General features: G+C 45.3%; 3 protein-coding genes across 7 annotated transcripts in view; 1 reads left to right on the forward strand and 2 right to left on the reverse strand.

Moving 5' to 3' along the window:
* Positions 1-6,236: 6,236 nt before the first annotated feature.
* LOC146237661 (beta-2-glycoprotein 1-like) lies at positions 6,237-8,752 on the reverse strand. The gene is made up of 6 exons (XM_084684799.1): positions 8,646-8,752; positions 8,092-8,268; positions 7,796-7,892; positions 7,610-7,686; positions 6,708-6,896; positions 6,237-6,536 (listed from the first exon to the last, which is right to left on the reverse strand). Exons 1-6 carry the CDS (start codon positions 8,713-8,715, stop codon positions 6,328-6,330), a joined length of 819 nt encoding a protein of 272 aa, XP_084540925.1. The 5' UTR covers positions 8,716-8,752; the 3' UTR covers positions 6,237-6,327.
* A 2,083-nt stretch (positions 8,753-10,835) lies between these two features.
* On the reverse strand, positions 10,836-13,519 carry LOC146237662 (beta-2-glycoprotein 1-like). The gene is made up of 8 exons (XM_084685442.1): positions 13,412-13,519; positions 12,958-13,134; positions 12,512-12,608; positions 12,303-12,379; positions 12,009-12,200; positions 11,598-11,777; positions 11,176-11,373; positions 10,836-11,037 (listed from the first exon to the last, which is right to left on the reverse strand). The coding sequence occupies exons 1-8, from the start codon at positions 13,479-13,481 to the stop codon at positions 10,931-10,933; spliced, it is 1,098 nt and encodes a 365-aa protein (XP_084541568.1). The 5' UTR covers positions 13,482-13,519; the 3' UTR covers positions 10,836-10,930.
* Positions 13,520-14,504: 985 nt separating this feature from the next.
* prkcaa (protein kinase C, alpha, a) overlaps positions 14,505-23,128 on the forward strand; it is a 106,886-nt gene continuing 98,262 nt past the window's right edge. For all 5 annotated transcript variants that reach the window (XM_084684786.1, XM_084684787.1, XM_084684790.1 and 2 more), the window contains exons 1-2: positions 14,505-14,850; positions 15,798-15,829. In XM_084684786.1, the coding sequence (XP_084540912.1) occupies positions 14,681-14,850; positions 15,798-15,829 (202 nt within the window). In that variant the 5' untranslated portion in view covers positions 14,505-14,680. The remainder of the gene's footprint in view (positions 14,851-15,797; positions 15,830-23,128) is intronic.

The following is a 23,128-nucleotide window of genomic DNA, read 5'->3' on the forward strand; positions in this document are numbered from 1 at the left end:
AGTAAGGAAACATTCAACAAAAACCTCTTTGAAATGTTATGGAAATCATGTAGTCAAGTGTAAACTTCAGCCAAATACTCCTTTTGGGGATCCACAATGAATTATTGCTTGTCTTTTCGGTATTGCAGCCGATATCAATTTGAACACGGATCTATAACATGTGTTTCACTTCTGACTGGCTCACCAGTCTATTTGGACCGACAGTCTGACTCACTCTCTGTTGATCAGTTGACCCCGTTTTTGAATCAATTGACCACTTCTCATATGTACTAAAGGTGTGACTCATCTAGTCAGAGAAGCCACTGTTTGAGGATCGCAGTCACATTAGAGGCCTTGAGCGAAGCCACAGAGGGAAGAAAAAGCGAACTCCGAGAAAGTTGCAATCAACAAGATCTCCCCCTCCGTCCATCTCCCCCCCTTCCCCCCTCCGCCCGCCCTCTCATTTTCCATCTTTTCCTCGCTCAAGGCTAGCTGTTTCATCTTTTGTTGCCACCGAGAAAACATTCATCCGTGACATTTAGTGAGTCTGTTTAACTCGAATTGAATAATAACGAGTGCGAGCGGGACTGATGGCCCGGCTGTAACTGCGTCGCGGTAATGATGAGCGAGGCCGATCACCCGAGACACCCAACGGGTCAGCTCCAGCCCTTTGATGGGAGTTTATCACATCGAACACAGAGCATCGCCAGCGGGAAAGACCGTAGAGAGAGGGAGAGAGAGAGAGAGAGAGAGAGAGAGAGAGAGAGAGAGAGAGAGAGAGAGAGAGAGAGAGAGAGAGAGAGAGAGAGAGGGGGGGGGGGAACGGGGGGAAGAAAGAGTGAAAGAACGGATCGGAAAGACATTCTATGTGCGTGACACAGAGAAAGTGACAATGAGAAAAGAGAGAAAGAAAGTGAAAAGAGAGGTAGAGTCAGGGAGAGTTAGGGAGGAAAAGGAAGAAAGGGGGAGAGAGCCAGAGAGAGATGGAGAGAAAGAGAGAGGGTTACATGGATCCTTGCTTAGTGTTAGATTTAACAGTAGGAGTCAGAAAGGCAGTACCACATCAAAGGCTAGATTTTCAACAGTGGGATTTTCAATTTCATGAAAAGACAAACTGTCATTGTCGTTAAGCTCTGCACAGCTAGTTTTCTCTCAATTCCAGACCAACTAAAAGGTGGATTTCTCTGCTCTCTGTTTTCATGTAGATTAGTGTCAATAAATCAGACACGCTGTACGACTGCATGGGTAGTACCTTTGAGCAGTGAATGTTTGATTTATGTTACAGGTACAAGGCTGAGTCTCTTTCTCAAGAACATACACATGTAAACTGACATTTGACCATCAAAGAGGATTGTGCTCGTTCCCAAGCTTGCTTTCAGGTCTTGCCATCAAATATAAGAAGATCGGGTCAAATGATCAAAGAGTAACGGCTTTCCAGCACTTAAGTGTTGTTCTACTTCATCAAAGGCCAGTGTTGGTTTTTTTTTCCTCCCACAAAGTAACATGAAACCTCTTGGTAATGGAGGAAAGGGTACTTTTCCTGTAAATTTGTGAGTTTTTATCAACGGGAACAAAATGAAATTAGATCATGGCACAAAATGGCAGCTTTTATTCTATCCTGACAAGTTACCACACTTCCTGTCGCCGTCAACAACACCACCTGTCTCTTTTATCTGAGGTCAACAATGTAAACCAAACTACAAAGCATATCCGCTTTTTCCTCCATTTCTTGACGCAAAGTGTTTATCAAACACGCATACATGTGGTCCCCTCAGGGCACAGTTTGTACACCACTTCCTCTGTGTGTCCACCACTTTTGTTAGGACCCTGTCGTTATAAACCATAACTGGGATGCGACCAGTGGCTACTTCCTGCCGATATAGCCGCACATTTGAAAATCAGCACACTACAGGTCTTTCTTTAAATCCTGTGTATTTTAGTGTAATGCGCCATGTTTTGTCGTGCACTTTACCCTTAAACGATTTGATGTAAAGAAAAAATAATCATAATGATTTGCGCGGACAGGAGTGCCCAAAGTCTAAATCTTCACACATTTATTTCCAAAGTACTGCAATAAGGGCAAAGAGAATCTACAGATGGGAGGCGAAGAACTAACCAAAATATAATCAGATCCTTCACATCCTGTGGTGCCCTGACGCCTTTTCTAAAGTGAACCCTACTATGGGAAAAAGGATTGTTTCACTTAAGGTTTTTCTCTGGCTCTGGGTATTAGTCACTGCGCCAGCTAGATTTGGACCATATGGAAGCAATGTTTTTGTCTTGGTATGTTGGTGTGTGTGTGTGTGTGTGTGTGAGTGTGAGTGTGAGTGTGTGGAAGAGAAAGAAAGAGATAGAGGGATCAGTGGGCGAGGTAGGCATAAGGTGGGCATATGTGAGTCTCGTCTCTGCTGCCAGGTTTATCACATCTCAAAACAACAAAACGACGCCCTTTTCCACAGCTCTGAATGTTTACTGTTTATAAAAGATGGACATGGAATGACCCTCTGTTTATCATAAGTTAAAAAGTAAAAGTGAGCGCATAGCATTTTTTCTTTTGAACGTCAAAGTCTTGGTCTGTCTGTCTTGGTCCAAGCGACTCATTGCCTGTACTTTTCAAAACATTCTTTAGTAGTAATAGTTCTTATTTCAGATGAAACTTCTCATTCCCAACTCTTAGATATAGCATCAATGCTAAGCCGCTCCAATTTCCAAAGCCATGCCAGTTGGCTGGAAAGTCCCCTGTGCTCTGTTTGTAAGCGTATTTCTGTAAATATTCCATACCGCTCTGGTCTCAATGTCTATGTATCTAGTGACTTCAGAACGGCAACCAGATGCCCTTTGAAATCCTACTGATCCCACTTTGTAGCTGACAACAAATAACATGCACTTTTATAACACGGCAAACATCTGATGCTTTCACATTTTTCCTCCCACTAATCCTTTCAAGTTTGTCCTCGTCGAATGAAACCCTGGGTGCTCTCCATTGCGCTCTCTTCCTCCCTCTCTTTTCCCCACTCTGTCTCCCTCTTCTTCCCTCTCTTTCTATGGCTCCCTAATCCTAAACGAAAGGGACTTGGACACCACTTGAAAAGTTGGATTTTGAAATAGCCAGAACCACAACTGAGGGAAACACAGAGAATTAACTTCCAGACAACTCAAACTTAGGGCGAGGAGCTGGACTGAAACAGACAGAGAGAACGAGAGAGAGAGAGAGAGAGAGAGAGAGAGAGAGAGAGAGAGAGAGAGAGAGAGAGAGAGAGGGAGACTGACAGATGCTTTATATTGTTCACTAGTAAGACCCAAAACTATAATCCTGTAACAGGATTCATGTGAATCAGAGGAAACGGACACCAGAGCAATTTTTGGGACGAGTGGGAGGAATAGGTCATGTCTGGTGTTTGGGCCTTAGAAGTCACAATGCGTATCTGCTTCTCGTGATGCTCGGAGGCTTGTCTAGAAGGTGGACCATCAACAGTGACAAGCCGACAGAAAAAAAACCCAAATGTGTATACGTACGGACTAAACAGTGGCTGGAAATCAAGCAAACAGTGACCGAGATACACGTCGGCCATGTGTGTGACCGTCATCATGTTTGAACTTTTGACGGAACGTTCCCTTCCATGTGTGTGACGTGGTCTACAGAGATCTCCAGCCTGGTGCGGTGAGGTCCATTAGAGGAAGCCCTGGTGAAACAATGCCAGAACCGTCTGCCACCTCCCAGCTGCTTCCCGGCAACAGAACAAGTAATTGAAGTCAAGTCATTCATGTGTCCATCTCATCCCTCCGCATACAAGGACGGACATGAAAGCGTGTTTATATGTGTTTATTGTTCAAGTTTATTTCCCTCACAGGAACTGAGGAGGAAGGCTCTTCATGGGGAATCAAAGAGACAGGTGTTTCATGGGACCAAAGTAATGTAAACAACGGATCCATGTTGACCAAAAGTTGTGTTGTTTTTTTGGGTGCTATTTAGCCGTAATGTCCCTCGAAATGGCGCAAAACATCAAATTATTGGCATCCACCCAATAGTACCCACAGGTACAATGTGCCATGTAGCTTTTATCCTGTTGTTCCACCCCTCCTGTAGAGTCTGGTGAATATCCCAAGCTGCACTGCAGCGACTGCGAAGCCTCACGTCTTCAGACGATTAAGGGCAGAGATTACCCCTGCCAGGCAAAACCCTGCGGGAATGGTGGAGGTGTGGGTGTATGAGAGAAAGAGAGAGAGAGAAAGAGAGAGAGAGAGAGAGAGAGAGAGAGAGAGAGAGAGAGAGAGAGAGAGAGAGAGAGAGTAAATGAAATAAATAAAAAAGACACCAAATCTGGTCTGCCAGGCTTATCCACAGCCAACCGGAGAGGGTCTTTGGAGGAGATAATAGAAAGCAGGGAACCACATCAGTAAAACGCTGAACCCTTACGTTTACATAAGTCTCGCCCCTTCATCAACTGCCCCGGATCTTATCACCCCCCCCCCTATTTTTCTTCCCCTCCTCTCTCTTCATCCCACACCCCCTATGAGATTTGTCTTTGATTCCGGAATCATGCTGGTGCTAAGCTCCATCTTTCAAAGGTAGGCTTCAATCTGCTAGCCCGGCGGCATTTGGTTACACCGAATAGAATGTTGCTTCAGCCGAGGAGAGCTGTGCAGTGGTCAAGATTAGATTTTAAACTTTTGAATTTGACCTTGATAATCAGATCTCACTTGGATTGGTGGTGGAATGCTGTGGAGTCGAGTTATGTATCTGAAAGAGGTGACCTGCCTCAAACAACCGTGGCCGTGTTTTATATAAGAGTAGGCAACTAACAATGACTACACTTTTACTGCATGGCCGCACATTGTCCACCAGTCGGAGCTAGTGAGCAACCTGTGGCAGAACACAATTAGTTTTGATAGGACATTGCTCAACCAATGAGCCGCATGGGATTTTGAGGTGAAAGTAGCCTGCCTTGAGGTAATAAGACTGTTTGTTTTCAGATTTCTTCTAATGCAATGTACACAGTTTTGGAAGAAAGTGTCCATAATTTGTCCAAGTGCTTCTCTCCAACACCGCCCTCTGCTCACTAAACAGGTACATCTCCCCATCTAGTGTTCATGTTGGAGTCTACAACCCAAGAGACAAACACATCAAATGTAACCTTTTTTTCTCCATTATTGCAAATATCTTAAAGCGCATCATTTGAAGTTCATTCTCATTCTGCACTAATGATGTTTCCTTTTCTTGTGCACCAGCACACAGCAACACAATCTCCTTGAGACGCACGCACACACACACGCACACTCACCACCTCACTGGCGTGGATGTTAGCCACGGAAGGGCTTTACAACACTTTGAAAGGCTTGTTTCCCCCCACTTGAGATAAGAGGGAAGGCTACTGAGAGATGGAGCGAGAACCAGGCGAAGAATCGGAAAAAGAGTTGAAAACCCATTTCAAAGGGAGAGGTCCAAACAGCCTGCGAAATCTGAGATGAAACTAACTAACAAAATCTCTTCACAACAATAAATAATGCATCAAGAGGAAACAACATGAAATATTGTTTGATCTCCGCAGAAGAGAGGGGGGAAGGTTTTAATACAAGTCACGCTCCAGAACATTCATCTGCAACTCTTTTAAGTGTATGAAATAACATGTAAACTAAACTTTTGTCAAAAGTTAGTCGAAGAGGACCCTGTCGCCTCAAACGTGACGCAGGAAGGGCAGGTTTTAGACAAACACCCCTCGCTCATATTCTCTCTCTGTCCTGTATTCTTCTTCTCTCGCTCCGTACTTACTGGCACCTAATGCTACCTTGGAGTCTGCTTCCTTTCAAATCCCTGGTTCACCGCTGTAGAAGGAGCAACGGTTCTCATGGTTCTGTACATAGACCCCCCCCCCCTCCTTTCCCACCGCAAGTGGGGGTGGTGGTCCTGGCCACCAGCTGTAGTTCCAAGGAAGGAGATCAAACCAATCCCCAAGCGGGCTGAGAAACAATGGGGTTTCCCATTCTAATCTCTGTTAAATTGGAATCGACATGCAAGGGATGATGGGATTGCTCTATGACTGGAAGTGGACTGTATGGTTGTTGTTATTGTGTGTGTGTGTGTGTGTGTGTGTGTGTGTGTGTGTGTGTGTGTGTGCTTATCCACGCATGTGTCTGTGCTCGCAAAACTAGTTCAGTTATACAACACTGACCTCTTGTGACAATCTTTTCAAATTGACTGTATCTCTGTTATGGATAAAAGTTCAGTTTTTCTCCTATTCGTTATTGAAAGTGATACATACATTTTCACTGTTTATTGTTTCACAGAACAGCTTCACTGTTTCATTCTTTCATGTTTTTAGTCTTCCTCTTCTCAAATTAGGTATTTTTTTACTTGCATTTAGATGGTTCATTTTTGCAGTGGCAACTTGGTTCAGATGTCCATTGGCCTGATTGTGTACATTCAATTTCAAACACGCCCTCCAGTGTGTAGCCGGGATCACAGTCATAGCGGACTGTATCTTTAAAATAGTGCTTCTTGGGGTTGCTGGCAGACATGTAGCCGTTAGAGATGCTGGGTGGAGGAGGGCAGGAAACCACTAGATTGTAGAATAGAAAAAGTTAGAATATGCTACAGGTAATAGCCGACTGTATAAAACAGGTTGCAAAGGGATCACTAATATGATGACTGATACTAATGACAATAATGACACCACCAAATAATAAGGTTCGTCCAAATGCTACGATGCTATGAGTTGTTTATCGCCTACATCGACAGACGGGTGGCTCGCTCCAGACACCCCGGTGGGTGCAAGTGGCGGTCTTGTTGCCAAAGAGGGCGAGGGGTGGAAGACACTGGTAGTAGACGACATCGCCGTATACCGAGGGTTTATCCGTGAAGATCATTCCGTAGGTCAGTTGGGCATACTTTGGAATAGGAGCTAGCCCACAGGTCACCGCTGCGAGTGAGAGGGGGAAAAAAAGACGACACGAGCGTAACGTCAACGACTTGCCGGGTGTCATACTGATGTGTGTCGCAAATCGCCAATGCGGTTCACAGGAAATAGATTGAGTGAGAAACTATACGTGGGGGAGTGAGGTGTGAGCAGTGGCGGATCTAAGGGGTGGCAAGGGGTGGCAGCTGCCACCCCAATAAAAAGTACTGGCCCAACTGACCCCAATTTTTTTTTTTTATGCATTTAGCAGACGCTTTTATTCAAAGCGATTTTTTTAAGAAAGAGCTTTACAAAAAGTGCATAGGTCCCTGATCATAACAACGAGATAGCCCCTAACATTGTGGGTATCCAAAACATGAAGCATACATTGTGAAAAAACTGTCCCAAAGGGACGAACCATAAGAGCATGTAGTGACACAAGTTACAATTAAGCAACATGAACCTCAATCCTCCCATGGAAAAATATTATTTGTACATTACAGAACATTTCAATAAATAATATTAATGTTACTGTTTAATCTAAACTACAATATTCTAGCATAATCATTTTCCGTAGGGAGTTCTGTAGCCCCCTACTCTGGGTTTGATTTACCTCCAGGAGGCCACCCAACAACTTCCTTCTGCCACCCCATTGCCACCCCGAATGAAAATCTCTAGCTCCGCCCCTGGGTGTGAGGTCTTCCTGTGCGTGCGAGGGTTACTTGTTGGGTACCTACGCTTGCACATAGGGGCGGAGCCATTCCATCTTCCGTTGTATAAGCATTCGGAGCTGTTAGTTCCCTCCAGGGTATACCTGCGGAAACCACACTCAACTTACAGTCCCAATCGCAGGTCGGATGTCAAATGTTTTGTCACATCAAACAAGAATGATCGAGGTGTACGGGACCTTAGCCAGTTCTTACCCCTCATTACAGACATACTCCAATTTACTCATGTATTTGCGGTCTGTAAATATTGTCTCTCCGTTGAGTAGTATGCTGGGGATGGGGCAGTAGTTAGCTGTTCCAGGAACACACCACAGTCAGTCACCTGATCTGCTGACCTCTCAACTCACAGCCAAAGGTACATGTTAGCCAATATGAGTCTACTAACAAGAGGTAACCTACATCATGCAGACACCAGGGAAAGAATAAACACAAAATACATTTCATTTGGAGTTGTTGTTGAAATTAGACATGCGTGTTGTATATAGACTCACGTTTGCAGCTAAACATCGTCTTGCTCCACGACCCATTGTCACGGCATATAATGGTTCTGGCTCCATCTGTCGGTGAATATCCTTGTTCACACATGAGAGCCATCTCGTAGCCAGGGTTGAAGATCCGCTGGAGATCCTTTATCTGCATGTGCTCTTCCACAACCGGCCTGCCACACACTGGGAGGGCCACATGCACAACATTATAGACCCGTGCACGCGCAGGTTCACTGGGTCGCTAGCGATTGTGAAATGTCAAATCCAGATAAAGACGCAATGTTTCCAATCAATTCTGCCCGTTCAGTGTGCTAATGGCAGAGAATGTTTTTTTTCAACCAAAAATAGGGTAGAGCACTTACAAATCTCAATAGGCTACTCAAATATTAGATATCCAGGAGCCAGATATGACCTACTATTGCCACACATTCAGTCAAGTAACAAAAGCCCTGAAAACCAACCCCAAATACACATAAATATCAACAACATAACACAAGTAAACACAACTAAACGCTATTCTTATTACGTTACTTATGGCTTGAACAGGAAGTCTATCATACCGTTTGACGTAGCAGATTTGAATGCAAACTGAAACAGGAGCAGCAAAACAAACCGCAGGGCCTGCGCCATGGTGCTCTACAGTAGACACAGCTCTGTCAACGCTGCAGGTCTGAAACGACGACTGTGGACCTCCCTCTAATATTTCTCTTTCACCAAATCAACAAACAAACGAAAGAGAGTGATGATGTCAAAGCTATGTATTTATTTTTCGTTTCTTATCTTTTTACCGGAAAATTGCTTTTGACCGACAGCTGATTTAGATAAACTGCTGTATGATGACACTTCTTTTTTTTACCTTAAGTCTGAATGTTTTTATAAACATTTGGCAACCACATATTGCATCACTGGCTTTGAAATTCCTTTGTAAGTTATGTTAGGCTGTCTGTGACTCTATGGTCCTTTGGAATATATTGTAATATGTATAATCACGTAGTAACTGCATGAGTAGGAGAGACTGGGTAAAGTTGTAACACGGGAAGAGTTGTAACACTACCAAGTCCATGAATCAGGGATAAGATAGGAGTCATGTGACAGTTTCAGTTTCCTCAGGCTTCCTTTACGATCCCACATGGAGGTTTTCCAGTCTGTGTTGCTATTTCTCCTGAAGCTACAGCTAAAAATGTACTTTGGTACAAAAGTTAAAAAAAAGATTATTTTTTGATAGTACTTCTACCGTTGTAGATAATGTTGTATGAGTTATATCAGGTCAAACTGTAGTTTCTCTAGTATAGGAATGTATCAACCTCTTTCTAATTTCAAAGCACCTTGCCAATACAGCTAGCTAAACATTGGGTGACAGTGGCGGAAATGGTTGTAACAAAGTTTTTTAAAGTGTTACAACCAAAGAGACAAGAAGAGGCGCTCGGAAATCTTCACTGATACACCAGTGAAGCTGGCATTGGAAGAGGAGGAGCGTGGAAAAGGAAAAAACTTCAGATATATACATATAATTGTGCACATACGGACATGCACACACCAACGCACACGTGTGCATGCACAAACACACATAATATGCACATACACTCCCCATATACACATTTTATTGTTGCAGCCATTCATTTAAAATAAAACTGTTGTTGTGGCATGTCACTTGGTTTTTGTGCATTTCATCTACCTGTTACAACTTACTCCAATACGTGTTACAACCTACCCCGGTAGTGGGGTTGGTTGTAACAAAGGACCACCTTGTATTTGTCATCATCTCACTGTGATATGGTTGAAGACATCTAAAGTGTTGCCATTTGTAGGCTAGTAGACAAATAAGGGTACTTTGCCTAAAAGTTTCAGACATGTAGCTAAAAAAGAAAGGTAGTTTTAGGCGCTGAAAAAAGTGCTACAACCACACCCAGTCTCCCCTACATTTTACATATGATAATATAATGGTAGGTAGCTGGTGTTTGATAGCACAGTGCAGTGTCAGTATATTAAACTACTAGTTTGTTTTCCAGAACTAAGAGTTATTTCACGGAAATCAGGAGGGGGTAATGGCACTGTGGCTGCAGTCCAAAAGAGGCATATTTACTTATAGTTGAAATCTCTCCCTCTCTCTCTCTCTCTCTCTCTCTCTCTCTCTCTCTCTCTCTCTCTCTCTCTCTCTCTCTCTCTCTCTCTCTCTCTCTCTCTCTCTCTCTCTCTCTCTCTCTCTCTCTCTCTCTGTCTCTCTCTCTCTCCCTCTCTCTCTCTCTCTCTCTCTCTCTCTCTCTCTCTCTCTCTCTCTCTCTCTCTCTCTCTCTCTCTCTCTCTCTCTCTCTCTCTCTCTCCCTCTCTCTCTCTCTCTCCCTCCTCTCTCTCTCTCTCTCTCTCTCTCTCTCTCTCTCTCTCTCTCTCTCTCTCTCTCTCTCTCTCTCTCTCTCTCTCTCTCTCTCTCTCTCTCTCTCTCTCTCTCTCTCTCTCTCTCCTCTCTCTCTCTCTCTCTCTCTCTCTCTCTCTCTCTCTCTCTCCCTCTCTCCCTCCGTCTCTCTCCCTCTTTTTCTCTCCCTCCCTCCCTCCCTCTCTCTCTCCCTCTCTCTCTCCCTCTCTTTCTCCCTCTCTCCCTCTCTCTGTATCTTTGTCTCTTTCTGTCAATGGTATAATTGTGCACAAACACTAATGGTACTTTATGACATCAGAATTAAAGAGTTATGGAGCAGATGTACAGTAATTCAGACAATCAAACGGATACCTTGAGTTCGATCAAATAAAACAAACAATGGAGACTGTACATTTATTTGATTATAGTAGTACTCCAGACAGTGTACAGCCCTCCCCTCTTCAGCAAGGATAAGCTGTATTTCCTTTAGTTTAATTATGGTTTTGGGTCAGCTTTAGGGTCAGGGTTAAGGTTTGCAGGACACATTGAGATTTCTGATGGGAGGGATTTTGGTCTCAGGGTGTAGTCCAACTTTTTTGGTTCTACGAGAAAGAACACATTTCATTAGGCTTCTCAGTTACCAAACCTAAAATCTGAATACAAATAAAAATGCTATTCAACACATAGAAATCATACTTTCAGACTACCATAACATGTTATTATGGTATAGTAAGCCTCACCCTCAAAGCACTCGGGGACCTTGAGTGTGCCATCCTGGCACGTGCTTGCTACAGGATAGCCACACTTTTGCTCCTTATTTAGGCAGTAAAAGACAACGGGCTCCCCATGTAAGACTCTGTTGGGTTTGAAATCCCCAATCCACATTTTCTTGGCGTTGTAAAAGATACGTCCTCTTTTGATCCCGACAGTACAAGGGGCTGTGGAGGAAAAACCAAAGTGACCCTAGTAATTGTCATATGTTTCAACTGTGCATGTCTAGACCTTGATGCTCTGTGGCAACTACTACATGCATTATTTGCATGTTGCTTTGGATAGAGTGCTGCTAAATAGATTTATGTCAATATTAAGTCATCAAAAATAACTTTCCTATACCGTCATCAGTACTGAATTGAATGTGGGTTGCAAGTCTTGTCAGACTTACCCCTACAAACCGGCTTGTTTGACCAATTTCCAGTTTTATCACACTGTATCTCGGCATTCCCGTCCAGGACGTAGTGTTCGCTGCAGCCATACTTGACCTTTTCTTTGTAGCTGTGCTCCCTCTTCACAGCAAAGGTAATGAAGCCGTGGTCTATCCCTTTAGGGATGGGACAACTGACCTCTGGGTAGGCAATGAAAGCACAAAGATCATGGTTCATGAAAACACATCAGATCAGGAAGTCCATCTGTGTATATGTGTATACAATTTAATAAAGTGCATTGTCACTGTACCAAAGCCATAATCTACAAACTGCTAATTCTGCTAAGCCCTGCTTTTTTGCACACAGATGACGGAATGAAAAAAACGATCTGCGGCTGCAATAGAAAATTGTCAACAAACGGTTTGACTTACCGCGGCACACTGGTGGCTCAGTGACTGTCCCATTGGCCAGACATGACCCTCTCTCATTACCAATAGGGGCTCTAGGTGGGAAACACTCAAAAGTCCAACCTTGTCCATATATAGTTGTGTTGCCTTTAAACTCCTTGTTGTCATAGACAACTTTTCCATTTTGGGGAGCTTGAGGAAGACTACAACTCACAGCTACATGGAAAAAACAAAAACATATTGGAAAAAAAATGATTCTGTGTGCTTTGATAATTTATCCACATTCATTCATGAATTTAGTAGAGGTAGATACAGCACCTGTACAAAGCGGGGGCGGGTGACTCCAACTCCCATCATGCAAACACTGGCTCTTATTGGCTCCTATCAAGACATATCTGTGGAAGACCGAATGTCATGGGTCTGTTATGAACCAGAACCTGGAAGACAGATTCTAGTCTGCTGACAAACACACACGTCTTTAAAACATCCTTTGCATGGGTGAGCAGTGAGCACATCCTTTTGCTCACCCATCATCGCAGGTGTAGTTGAGAACACTCTTGTACGGTACTTCTTTCCTGCCAAACGTCAGAGACTGAAGAGGCTTGGGAATGGGGCACATCTTTGCTACGTCAGAGAGAGAATGCACATGATTGACTCAGACCAACCGTCCTGAACACAGTTACATGGTTCCCATGCAGTTTATGATGATAGAGCGGTAGATACTGTGACCCCTGACCCCAATGGGAAAAGACTATGGCTTCAATGGAAACTGGATGAAAGACACAACCAGCAGAACATTCTTCAGTTCATTTGTGTTACATTATAATACAGAGCAGTGAAGCCTCTAAACTGAACAATAAGAACCGAGTTTTAACAGGGAAAAAACATCCGATTTGAGGGCCAGAACCGACTTGAGGTCAAACCTATTATGCTTTAGTGTGACAGAAGTTTCAGGAAAGGCTAATGAACTCACGGGCGCACACGAGTTGTGGTTTGGTCCACTCTCCGGCGGCGGAGCAGACGATCTTGCCTGGCGAAGAGGAAGGAATGTACCCCCGCTCACACGTGATGATCTCCTCCTCGCCAATCTCGTACACGCGCTTGAAAGGCGTCACGTCCATGCCGTCCGTCCCTGGTGGCCTCCCGCACACTGGGGAGAGGGCGCAATCACAGACGGACAGACACGTTACACTAAACAACACCATGTTAAACTGTGCCACAGTATACATACTCTGTCGTCCACATGACAGAAGGATGTCACTCCAGCATACTGAGAGATGTGTTTGTTTGATTGTTAACATTGTTTGTTTCCAATTAAGTATCTCCGACTCTAGTTTTGAGTTTAATTAGAGGTTAGAGACTGTAGAGGTTAATTTAGAGCTAACCATAGATTCTCTCCATCGGGTGTTGGTTGTCTGGTACTGTACCTTTTACTGAGGCTGCTGTGGTAAATAAGGCCAGTGTGCAGAGCAAGAGCACGTTCAGGGCTGGGGCCATCTTCTTAGTTGGGGTGTTTCGTGTGTCTCTGTCCTCTTCTCTCCTTGGATGGGATTAGATGGAGCATGGGGATAGTTCCATCCAGTCATGTGACACTACAGTCACTGATTGGTAATGTGCAAAGGTCACAGCTCAAACATATTTGCTGTGGGTTGAAGGATAACTTAAGCAAAAAAAAGCAGATAGACTCACACATGCACACACAGACACGCATACACCCACGCACACACACACACACACCTACAGTGTGCAGAAACATACATATGCTCACATACAGTACACATACACACACACACATGCGTGCACACACAGGCAAGTCGATGGACAGGAACACAATTATATGGGGGGGAGGGGGGGGGGCAATTTTGGGACAGGAAAACCGTTATTATGGTGGGTATATTTTGTTGTTGTCATTTTATAATTCCAACTATCATAGCCTGTTATTCTCCCACTGCTCATTAAAATAGCAAGAGCATTAGAACGGAAATTTAGAATTCAGTTACGAATGCAACCGTCAGTTCAGTTCACCGTTGGGAATAGATGCCTCATAGAATTTGTCCTTTTCACCCCTTGGCATTGTTGCCTGAGTGAGTCAGACAGAATTACACAGGCTATGTTGGAATGGCGGTCTGCATTTGCCTTGCAATACAAGTACAATAGCAATTAGTAGTGTAAGATCCAAACAGTGACTACATTTATACACACACAGAAGTCTCTAATCCAACAGCGGCCAAAAACAAAACTAGAACTGTTTATCAATTATGCTATGTATTTTGATATGCATTTAATCACTAAACACGCATACTATGACAGACTCTGCGTAAAAACAGATAGTCATAGACTAGACATACAGATATACGAACGCTCACACACAAGCGCGCATGTGGGCGCTATTTTCTTTGCTCCACAAGATGACGCTCAAATCCTCCAAAACTCATCCAGACTGCAACCCTCCCACGAGGGCATGGATTGTACTGTGGTGACGTCAGTTCGAATAAAAAAAGGAAGCAGAGCGCTCAGTGAGCTGTCAGCGAAGTAGTTGTAGCTACAGCTAAGGAAAGCTTATAGATAGGACAGTGTTTAGTGTTACGACCTGACCACCAATCACCAGTTTACTGGCAAAATACAGTGCGCCTGAAAAGGCTAAACGTTGGATTTATTATACATTGCAAACGGAGCATTAACGCAGGTTTTTGGCCATGGCTGATGTTATAAGTGTCAACGAGTCGTCCACCTCGGATGTTGCAAATAGATTCGCTCGTAAAGGTGCTTTGAGGCAAAAAAACGTCCACGAAGTGAAGAACCACAAATTTATTGCAAGATTCTTCAAGCAGCCGACTTTCTGTAGCCACTGCACCGACTTCATCTGGTAAGGTTCTTTATTATGTGCAACTGCCTGTTGAATACAGGCAGTCTAGTGAAGTTGGGATTTCAGTCGAGTCTTGACGATGATGTAACACATTTAGGTTGTGGATAACTTTTCACTGGTCAGACACCCTTTTTAGATTTATGTGTTTCGAAAACCGATAGTGTATATGCCACTAGCGAACTTTATGCCATGACCATATCGTGTTGCCTAAAATGCACCCCAAGGCTCGTAACCAGTTCGCCCAAGAACAAGTATTTGCAACATTGTGTCCGTGCGTAAAAAGCGAAAAACGAACAGCTAGGCTTTAGGTTAGTGCTTAGAAATTAATACACTTCTGTCTTCCTTTACAAGTAACTTAATGTGGCCACCTCCAAGACTAAGATAACGCACTGAAACGTCTGAAGCAGCGCTATTCATACACGTCAAGGCAGACGCCTGATTACAGACGCACCCATGTTGACGACGTTCCTTTGGTCCCGGGTTGTGTGTCATTCCAGTGCTCCAGAGGTTTACTATATTGCGTACAATACAGTATTTGTCAAGGGCTTTCTCAAGCACCACCAACTAAAGATTTTGCAAACAAATTAACCCAACTTTGTTTTTACTAACTTCCCATTTTGACAGTAAGATAGGTATAGTCTAAGTACTACACAACCCAATAATATGGTTGTTTTGAATTATTATACAAGTACTGTATTATTATAGAAAGACACAGTATTGCAGTACAATATCAGTCATGCATTTTGTCGAACTTGCAGATTGTGAAAGCAGAGACAGGTTTCTTTTCCTTTCTATAAGTTCTCGATCCCTCTTTTCTTTCTCCTCTCCCCACTTCCCTATCTCTCTCTCTTTCTCTTTCGTTCTACTCGGTACGGAAATCATGATTGTCTACAGAATATCTGTGTATCTTACTGTATTTGATCCAATCATCTGCTCTGTGTTCACAGGGGATTTGGAAAACAAGGATTCCAGTGCCAAGGTAACAAGGATTTGACTGACATCCAGTCCCTGTACTGCTGCCCACTTCACACTGTTGACTCATTCACACTTTCAGTTTTCCTGTGTGTGTGTGTGTGTCTGTCTGTCTGTGTGTCTGTGTGTCTGTCTGTGTGTCTGTCTGTGTGTCTGTCTGTGTGTCTGTCTGTATGTCTGTCTGTATGTCTGTGCCCCACCTAATCATGATTCACTGTGTCCAAGCATGTTGAGGATCAGTGAGGATTATGGAAAAGGATCCCATGCAGACGTTATAGCGAGAACTGGATGCGTGAATACAAGGTATACAATGGTTCTTGTTGGTTCTAGTTCCCAGCAACAGCCCAGACAATGAGGATTAGAATAATTACATCATCCCGCAATTGATATTGATTAAACGCAGTCTCAGCTGGTTAGCCTCAGTATTATTCAATGTAATGTGGAAACTATTGTGCTTGCCAGAGTGTCCGATCACTGGTTAGTGTCCAGGTGAAGGCCTGGCTGCTTTACTGCACATTGTTGTGAAGCTGTGATCATGGTTCTAAGCCTTGGCTGGTGTCTGGGCCTGGGTCTTGGTGCTGAATGTCCTGGTCTGTATCTGGGTCTCATCTACGGTGCTACACTCGTAGAAGAACAAAACCGAGAAATACTGGGTCCTACAGTGATTTCCCTTTTCTTGATTGTGTTTCTGAGTGGGTCCCTGAACCAGATCAGTGTAGGATCTAGTATTGGGTCTTGTCATGGTGTGTTGACCCACTGGGTCTCTGTTTGAGGTTGGGTCTTGGTATGGCTCTTCAACGTTTGGGTTCCCCTGAAGTTGGGTTTCCAAGTCTTCAAGGTGTTCAGGCTTCCTACCTCGGTCATGGCCTGAATTTCATGTGTGGACCTGACTTTTCAGAGCACCCAGTTTAGTATGAGCCAAGAATGTAAGATAAACTGATAGGAGGCTTCTGATCTTAGTGGTGTAAAGCCGTTTCCTGGAGTAGGTCAGTTTGTATAGGTGTCAGAGAGAGTGAGAGAGTGAGAGAGTGAGAGAGTGAGAGAGAGACAGAGAGACAGAGAGACAGAGAGACAGAGAGACAGAGAGACAGAGAGACAGACAGACAGACAGACAGACAGACAGACAGACAGACAGAGAGAGAGAGAGAGAGAGAGAGACAGTATGACGAGAAGGAAGGAAGGACCGGCAGAGTGAAGGCAACAGACAGTAACACAAGAAAAACAAGACAGGGCAGACCAATTTCGATGGAATTATGTAAATAGACGGTGGCTCAATGGCCTTGGTACTCTGGTAACAGGCAGATGGCAGATGTACTGTATCACTGTGTCATTTATCAGTGGCTCTGCCGCTATCCACACACTCATCCTGCCCCGGCCTTGTTTAATCTCCGAGGTGTGATGCACTTTGCTCATAGACTTTGAAGGTTTGCTCTCGCTTGAATATTTGATGGGGGAGCCCCCGTGCATATTAGTGTGACACTGCCACTGGGACAGGTTCCTGGGCCGCCCTCACATGTTTGCTCGCACTTCCTTTGTCTTCTCCACCCAGCTCCTGTTCCACTCTCCCCTGTGGTGCATTGTCAGTCTGCTACGCTGCGAGGTGACTATCTTCTTCACTGCTTCACATGGGGAAGCCATGGCGAAAAGGAATTCTACCTCAACCGTTCATTAGAGCTCATTCGGAGGTGCAGTTGGGCTCTAAAGACACGTCCGTCACCCGCACAATCAAAGCTTTCCGGGTGCTTCTTTTTCAGCCTTAATGGAAGACCTTATTATTGTGTTTTTCTTTCCTCGCTACATACACGCTGAAAGCTTGGTGTTTTATCGCTTACTTGTGCACCCACTCCCCTACCGTCGAATAATACATCGTTTCTCGAGACTGTTAAATAAGTAATGCCTACCTTATCAAGACAGTGAGTGCTAACCAACATTCTTTTCAAAGCTGAAGGTTTCCCACTTAAAATATCTGTCTTTTGAATTCATTATTCAGCAATTCCGTTGCCCTTAAAGGCAACAGGCTGGAGACATTCAGAGGGGGTCCAATACTATTGGACAAGTGGCCTTGTGATTTGAATGACATTTTTGCGGTCCGCAATGGAATGACTGTCACACCCCTGTCACACAATGGTTCTCAATATGCGGGGGTTACTGCATGGCGTATACTGTAAGCTAACTGTTGCTTCCGTCTGGAAACAAGCCTACCTGTTAGTGTGGGAATGGTTGATTGCTTGAAAAACAGCACTGTATTGATAAGTATGTGTACTTTGATTTTGTACCAGTTATGTCAGATGTACCAGTTATGTCATACAGATATCTTTTGTGTTCATGTCATTTGAGATGACAAGCAGCATGTAACCTGAGGACTTCCGTGCCTTAATCGGCAGGGTTATCAGACGGTTGCTGCCGGGTCTCCGGTTCAGCTATCAAACACTTAACGCACGCGAAGCCCTCACCTTTCCAGTGGATTCCCGAGCTGTCATCGTCACCGTCGAGCAGCGCCGCGTCACCCCGTCTGCTCTTCTACGCCAATTATACGCTCGGCCGGGTAAAGGTGCAGCAAGGAAGAAGACCTCATCGTTCCCCCCCCCCCGGTGCCCGCCTTGCGAGATGGGAGTCTGTGTTGTGATCCTCTGCCAATTGTTCTCCTCCCTCCCGAGTGCCGTCTTGTTACCACGGAGTCCAATTTCCCAGGTTAACCCGGGGCATTTTTTCTCCGATGCTCCAATCACAATTAGCTGGCAGATATTGTATTGCGCCGTCACTTTTAACCTGGCCGGCTGGCATTCATTCAACCCCTTTCTTTCCTTCAAACCGCTGTCGTTGAAATGTGGTGTGTGCATGTTGTAGTTGATTAACCATAATATGGAGTCGGTCATTTTTATAGATTTCTTTGTGATGCCCAATGACAATTGTAGGCCCAGTCAGGTGAATCTAACATGTCCTGGTGCAACAGTGGAGATCTCTATGCAGAAGTCTGTTGCTGTTGAACCCTAACATTATGCACACTTGGAACGTCCATTGATATTTGGAACCATGAGTCAACCTATTGGCTTTGAAAACAATCTCTCCATAACCGTAATGACCGAGCCCTGTATTTCAATGAAACGTATTGGAAATGATTCATGATAAATGTTTCTTATTGCAGTACTTTTTCATTGTTGCACAGCGCTGGACATGGCATAATGGCAACACGACACTGCAGGGTAGCAACACTAACTATTTGTGTAACTATTAGTCACACACAAAAAAAAACTAAACGAGCAACAGCTTTTCTGTTTGCTAACATGCTTCACATATCAGCTCAATCATTTACACAGGGAGAAATGAACTCACACACACACACACACACACACACACGCATCACCTGTCTCCTGGACCCTGTGATCACCTTGTGGTGAGTACAAGTTCACTCCTGTGTTCGTGTTTAGACAGCAGTTCAGGCCATCCTTGTGTACATCCTGTAGGCCATGCCAGCCAATAAGAGTTGTGTTGACAGAGGACGGAAAGGTAAACTCTTCCTGTGTCCTTGACATGCCCTTGTGGCGTTGCCGTGCAGCGGGTGTGCGAGGTTGACAGCGTGAATGTCTTTGGATTGGTGGGACTGTGAGTTAAAGCTCTGGAGGGATTTACTTCTCCTTGTTCTTGCCTGTAGCGAGCAGTGGCACTTCAATACAGAAGTACTGTACATTTTTGATGGAAATTGGTTTGGACATGGTTGGATCCAGTGCTTTGTTGCTATGGACGGTGCAGTGGATTTGTTTTAATCGAATGCCGTTTGTTGTTCCATCCACTCAAACCTTTTCGACAGGGTCAATTTGTAAGGCCCGATTTAGTTAGATGCGCTTTCAGTTGTTGACGTCAGATACATTTTATGACCAAGGAAAATGGACCAACAGTAATGAGTCATAAAAATAAAAAAAAGTAAGGCAAAATGCTGATGCAACAAGCTAAAGTTTTGTTTACGTACACAGATATGTGGTTCTCAATATTTTTTTGCATAGCTGCCTACATTCTCTTTATCTCAGAAGAACAGTAGCAGTATTCAAATAATTTTAGCTTGTCTTGAGAGAGTCTTGTCTCGCTGCTTCCTTAGTCTTTCCTGGCTCTCAAACAGGCTCCGCCTCTTCCTGAAAAAATAATTCATCACAGGCAGAGAGGCTGATAAATTCCTATTGACAGACACCGTCTTCTAACCACAGTACAGAACCCTGGACTGGACTGCCAACCAAACGGCCTACGGGATTGCCTCCAGGCTAGTTACACAGCCTCACTCCCTTCAGCACTACTAAAGCTTCACTGGCAGGGTTCAATGGAGCTTCCCCGATCCCTCTTCCAAGCCCTGCCGCCGGTCTGTTGCCCGACACAATGCACTCTGTCTGGGGTGGATCCCCGGGGACCATACAACGACAGGGTTTGAGGCACAGGTTGAGAGTTGTTCGACGGGGGGGGGGGGGTTCTGACTCGTCGTATGGGGTGGAGGCACGTCGTTTTGGGTTTGAGGCGCAGTCGGGATTTCATAATGCTCGCTTCTGACTGTGTCTGTTTGCGTGCGTGCGTGATTGAAAGGGAGAACGAGTCCAAAAGGTATCGGCAGGCGGTCAGTGAGGGTTGAACGACTGTATTGGAGTCGTGACTGCCCATCCCTCCCGGATACGCATCTCCAGCACAGACCCTGGCTCCCTCCCTTCTTCAAGGATTCGATCAGTGCTGTGATCTGAACAAGCCCCCCGATGCTTGCAAGGGGGTTAAGGGGGAGGGGGGCCACTCAGATCAGAGATATGATGTGAATATAGTATTGGCCGGTGCCCATAATAACTAATGCTGCCCCAGCAAATCCCTGTGAGCAAAACCGCTTAGCCCCTTAAACCCCTTAAACTCTGGGTGCACCACACCGCCTCGGGATTCAGAATCACCATGTAGTCTGTCTGGGTAAATCTCCCCCCCCACACACACACAGACATGCTCACACACACACACACACACACACCTCTTGTCCCTTGAGAAAAGAGCAGAACATCGAGCGAAATCGCCATTAGGTGAGATTAGCAAGAGGAAGCGGACATCTGGGAGCGGCATCTCGGATCACTGATGCATTAAAAACACAAATGCGGTGTCTTCTAACACCATTATCGGCTGTTAGCGGACAGTGAGCGTCCCAGCAGAGCACCAGGCTCCACCCCCCCCCCCCCCCCCCCACATGACGGAGACGTTTGCACCCGGCGCCTCTGTGCTCGGAGGACAACCACCAAGCGCCAGCAACATCTGATGGTTTCCGACTCTGCGTAAGTGACTTCACCTCGGCCCTGATCCTGTCCATGTCAGCAGCCGTGTGTGGGAGGATTACGGCTTCAGGTCGCGGCGTCTTTGCGGATGTTGGGAGGGGCCGGAAACTTCTGGGCTGAAAGCCACCACAGCCCCCCCCCCCCCCCCGAGAAAGATGTGTCACTCACGGTCGCTGTGTGAGTGTGTCTCCGAGCAAGTCCTCTGGAGATGGTTCCAGCTTGAGCGATGTACCCCAAGCTGTTTACCCAGCAGGATTTGCGTCACAAGACGCACCACCGTGCTGGTTTTCCTGCTGATGAAACCAACTCTTTTTTTCTTAGGCCGCGTGGGTTGATCGATTCACTACTGCTACTGTAGCCACATTGATAATGGCAAGGTTTCTGTGTGTGTGTGTGTGTGTGTGTGTGTGTCGGATGCCATTCACAATGTGAAGGGTCTCTTGAGCGAGCAGAGACCACCAAACACCATGAACACTGCTGCTGGAAAGCCTAGTGAATAGAGACTGGCTTGCCGTATGACCAGGATATTAACATTCATTTGTGAACACACTTAGTTGGCCAATTTGTCAGATTAATAGAATGCATGCTTAGAACACCTTTCTGCGGTGCCTGCAGAGCTGCGAACAGGCCTCATTGTGGCCTTACGAGAGTCCAATTCACAAGTCTTTTAGCCTTGGTCCGTCAAAAATACTTTTACTGACACCCGCATGGCATGAGATAATAGTAGCTCTCGTTACTGAATGCAAGCTGTCAGGAGGTTTGTCAAACCTATTTCACAGGGTTTTTTTAATAACGGAAAGCAATTTCAGACATTTATCTCAGACATCGGGTACGGCCTCACTGATTGGATGATTCCATTCCTGAAGTGCGTGATGGAGGCTGACGGCGAAAGACAACGGAGGAAGCGAAAACCAATATAGAACGTGGGTGGGGAAGGGTGGAACCCTGTCCCAGCCATAACCCTCAGACCCTACATCACACATTCCAGATATACCCCTGACAGGACTGCGGGCAGTGACATAGATGACAAGCTACTATGGTGCTGGACAATATGTTCCACTGCCACAGGCCTGGAAGCTCTCCTCTCTCTCTCTCTCTCTCTCTCTCTCTCTCTCTCTCTCTCTCTCTCTCTCTCTCTCTCTCTCTCCCTAATCCTTAGGGTCTGTCCCTTTGAAGCGGTTGCTTGTCCGCGCGGCAGATATATCTGGACAGTGTAGCCCCAGAGGAAGGAGGCTTCTGTGTCTGCTCTGATTTGGCTTGGGGGATATTGAGGCCCTGTCATGGAGGAAAGGCTTGGCAGGTTGGCAGCCCTGGTCATAACATCATCAGGTTGACAACACACAGCTACGCAGCATAGAGAGAGAGAGAGGGAGAGGGAGAGGGAGAGGAAGAGGGAGAGGGAGAGGGGGAGGGGGAGGGGGAGGGGGAGGGGGAGGGGGAGGGGGAGAGGGAGAGGGAGAGGGAGAGGGAGAGGGAGAGGGAGAGGGAGAGGGAGAGGGAGAGGGAGAGGGAGATGACAGCAAGACAAGATGGAGAGCGTTGACTAAATAGTGTTTCCTGTTCACTCTGCCAAGAATAGTATTAAGCACTCGGCTAATAAGTCTGCTTGATGTCATGGCTTAGGCCTCACTGGAGCATGTGTGTGGTGTGTGTTGTCTTCTGTTTTGTGGAATGGAAGGCCTTCGTATGACTGAGCTTGACTCGTTTTTTAGTTGTTGATGGATTTACACAACGGGGTCATTTAAATAGTCCGTTTTCCAGGTGTTGTTTTGTCAGGTTAGTCTGGGTCTGTTATTCATAGAGGGGAAAAGTATTTGAAAAGATATCCCCTCAGCGATCAAAGAGGGCCCTGTGGCAGCGATTCATGTGATATTGAGCCGCATCCTGTGTCCATTCAACAGCACTTTAGCATAACGCCCATTGTGTCCAGCCAGACAAAGAAGCACATTGAAGACACCCTCCACTCGGACTGTCATGTTTACTTTAATGGCTCTGTGGCAAGTTGGTTTTTGGGGGTCTTTGCA

This window comes from Hypomesus nipponensis, chromosome 21 (assembly GCF_054491055.1).
Source record: "Hypomesus nipponensis isolate SF chromosome 21, ASM5449105v1, whole genome shotgun sequence".
NCBI classification, from domain to species: domain Eukaryota; kingdom Metazoa; phylum Chordata; class Actinopteri; order Osmeriformes; family Osmeridae; genus Hypomesus; species Hypomesus nipponensis.

Bases quoted from the DNA above. Each gene is read 5' to 3' on its own strand.
- LOC146237661 (XM_084684799.1), bottom strand. From the start codon at position 8,715: ATGGCGCAGGCCCTGCGGTTTGTTTTGCTGCTCCTGTTTCAGTTTGCA. The intron at 7,893-8,091 runs GTGAGTCTATAT...TTCCTGGAACAG, and splicing joins GACGATGTTTAGCTGCAAAC to CTAACTACTGCCCCATCCCC. The intron at 6,537-6,707 runs GTAGGCGATAAA...TCTACAATCTAG, and splicing joins CGAGCCACCCGTCTGTCGAT to TGGTTTCCTGCCCTCCTCCA.
- LOC146237662 (XM_084685442.1), bottom strand. From the start codon at position 13,481: ATGGCCCCAGCCCTGAACGTGCTCTTGCTCTGCACACTGGCCTTATTT. The intron at 13,135-13,411 runs GTACAGTACCAG...CCCTCTCCCCAG, and splicing joins CACAGCAGCCTCAGTAAAAG to TGTGCGGGAGGCCACCAGGG. The intron at 11,778-12,008 runs GTAAGTCAAACC...TTGCCTACCCAG, and splicing joins TGAGCCACCAGTGTGCCGCG to AGGTCAGTTGTCCCATCCCT.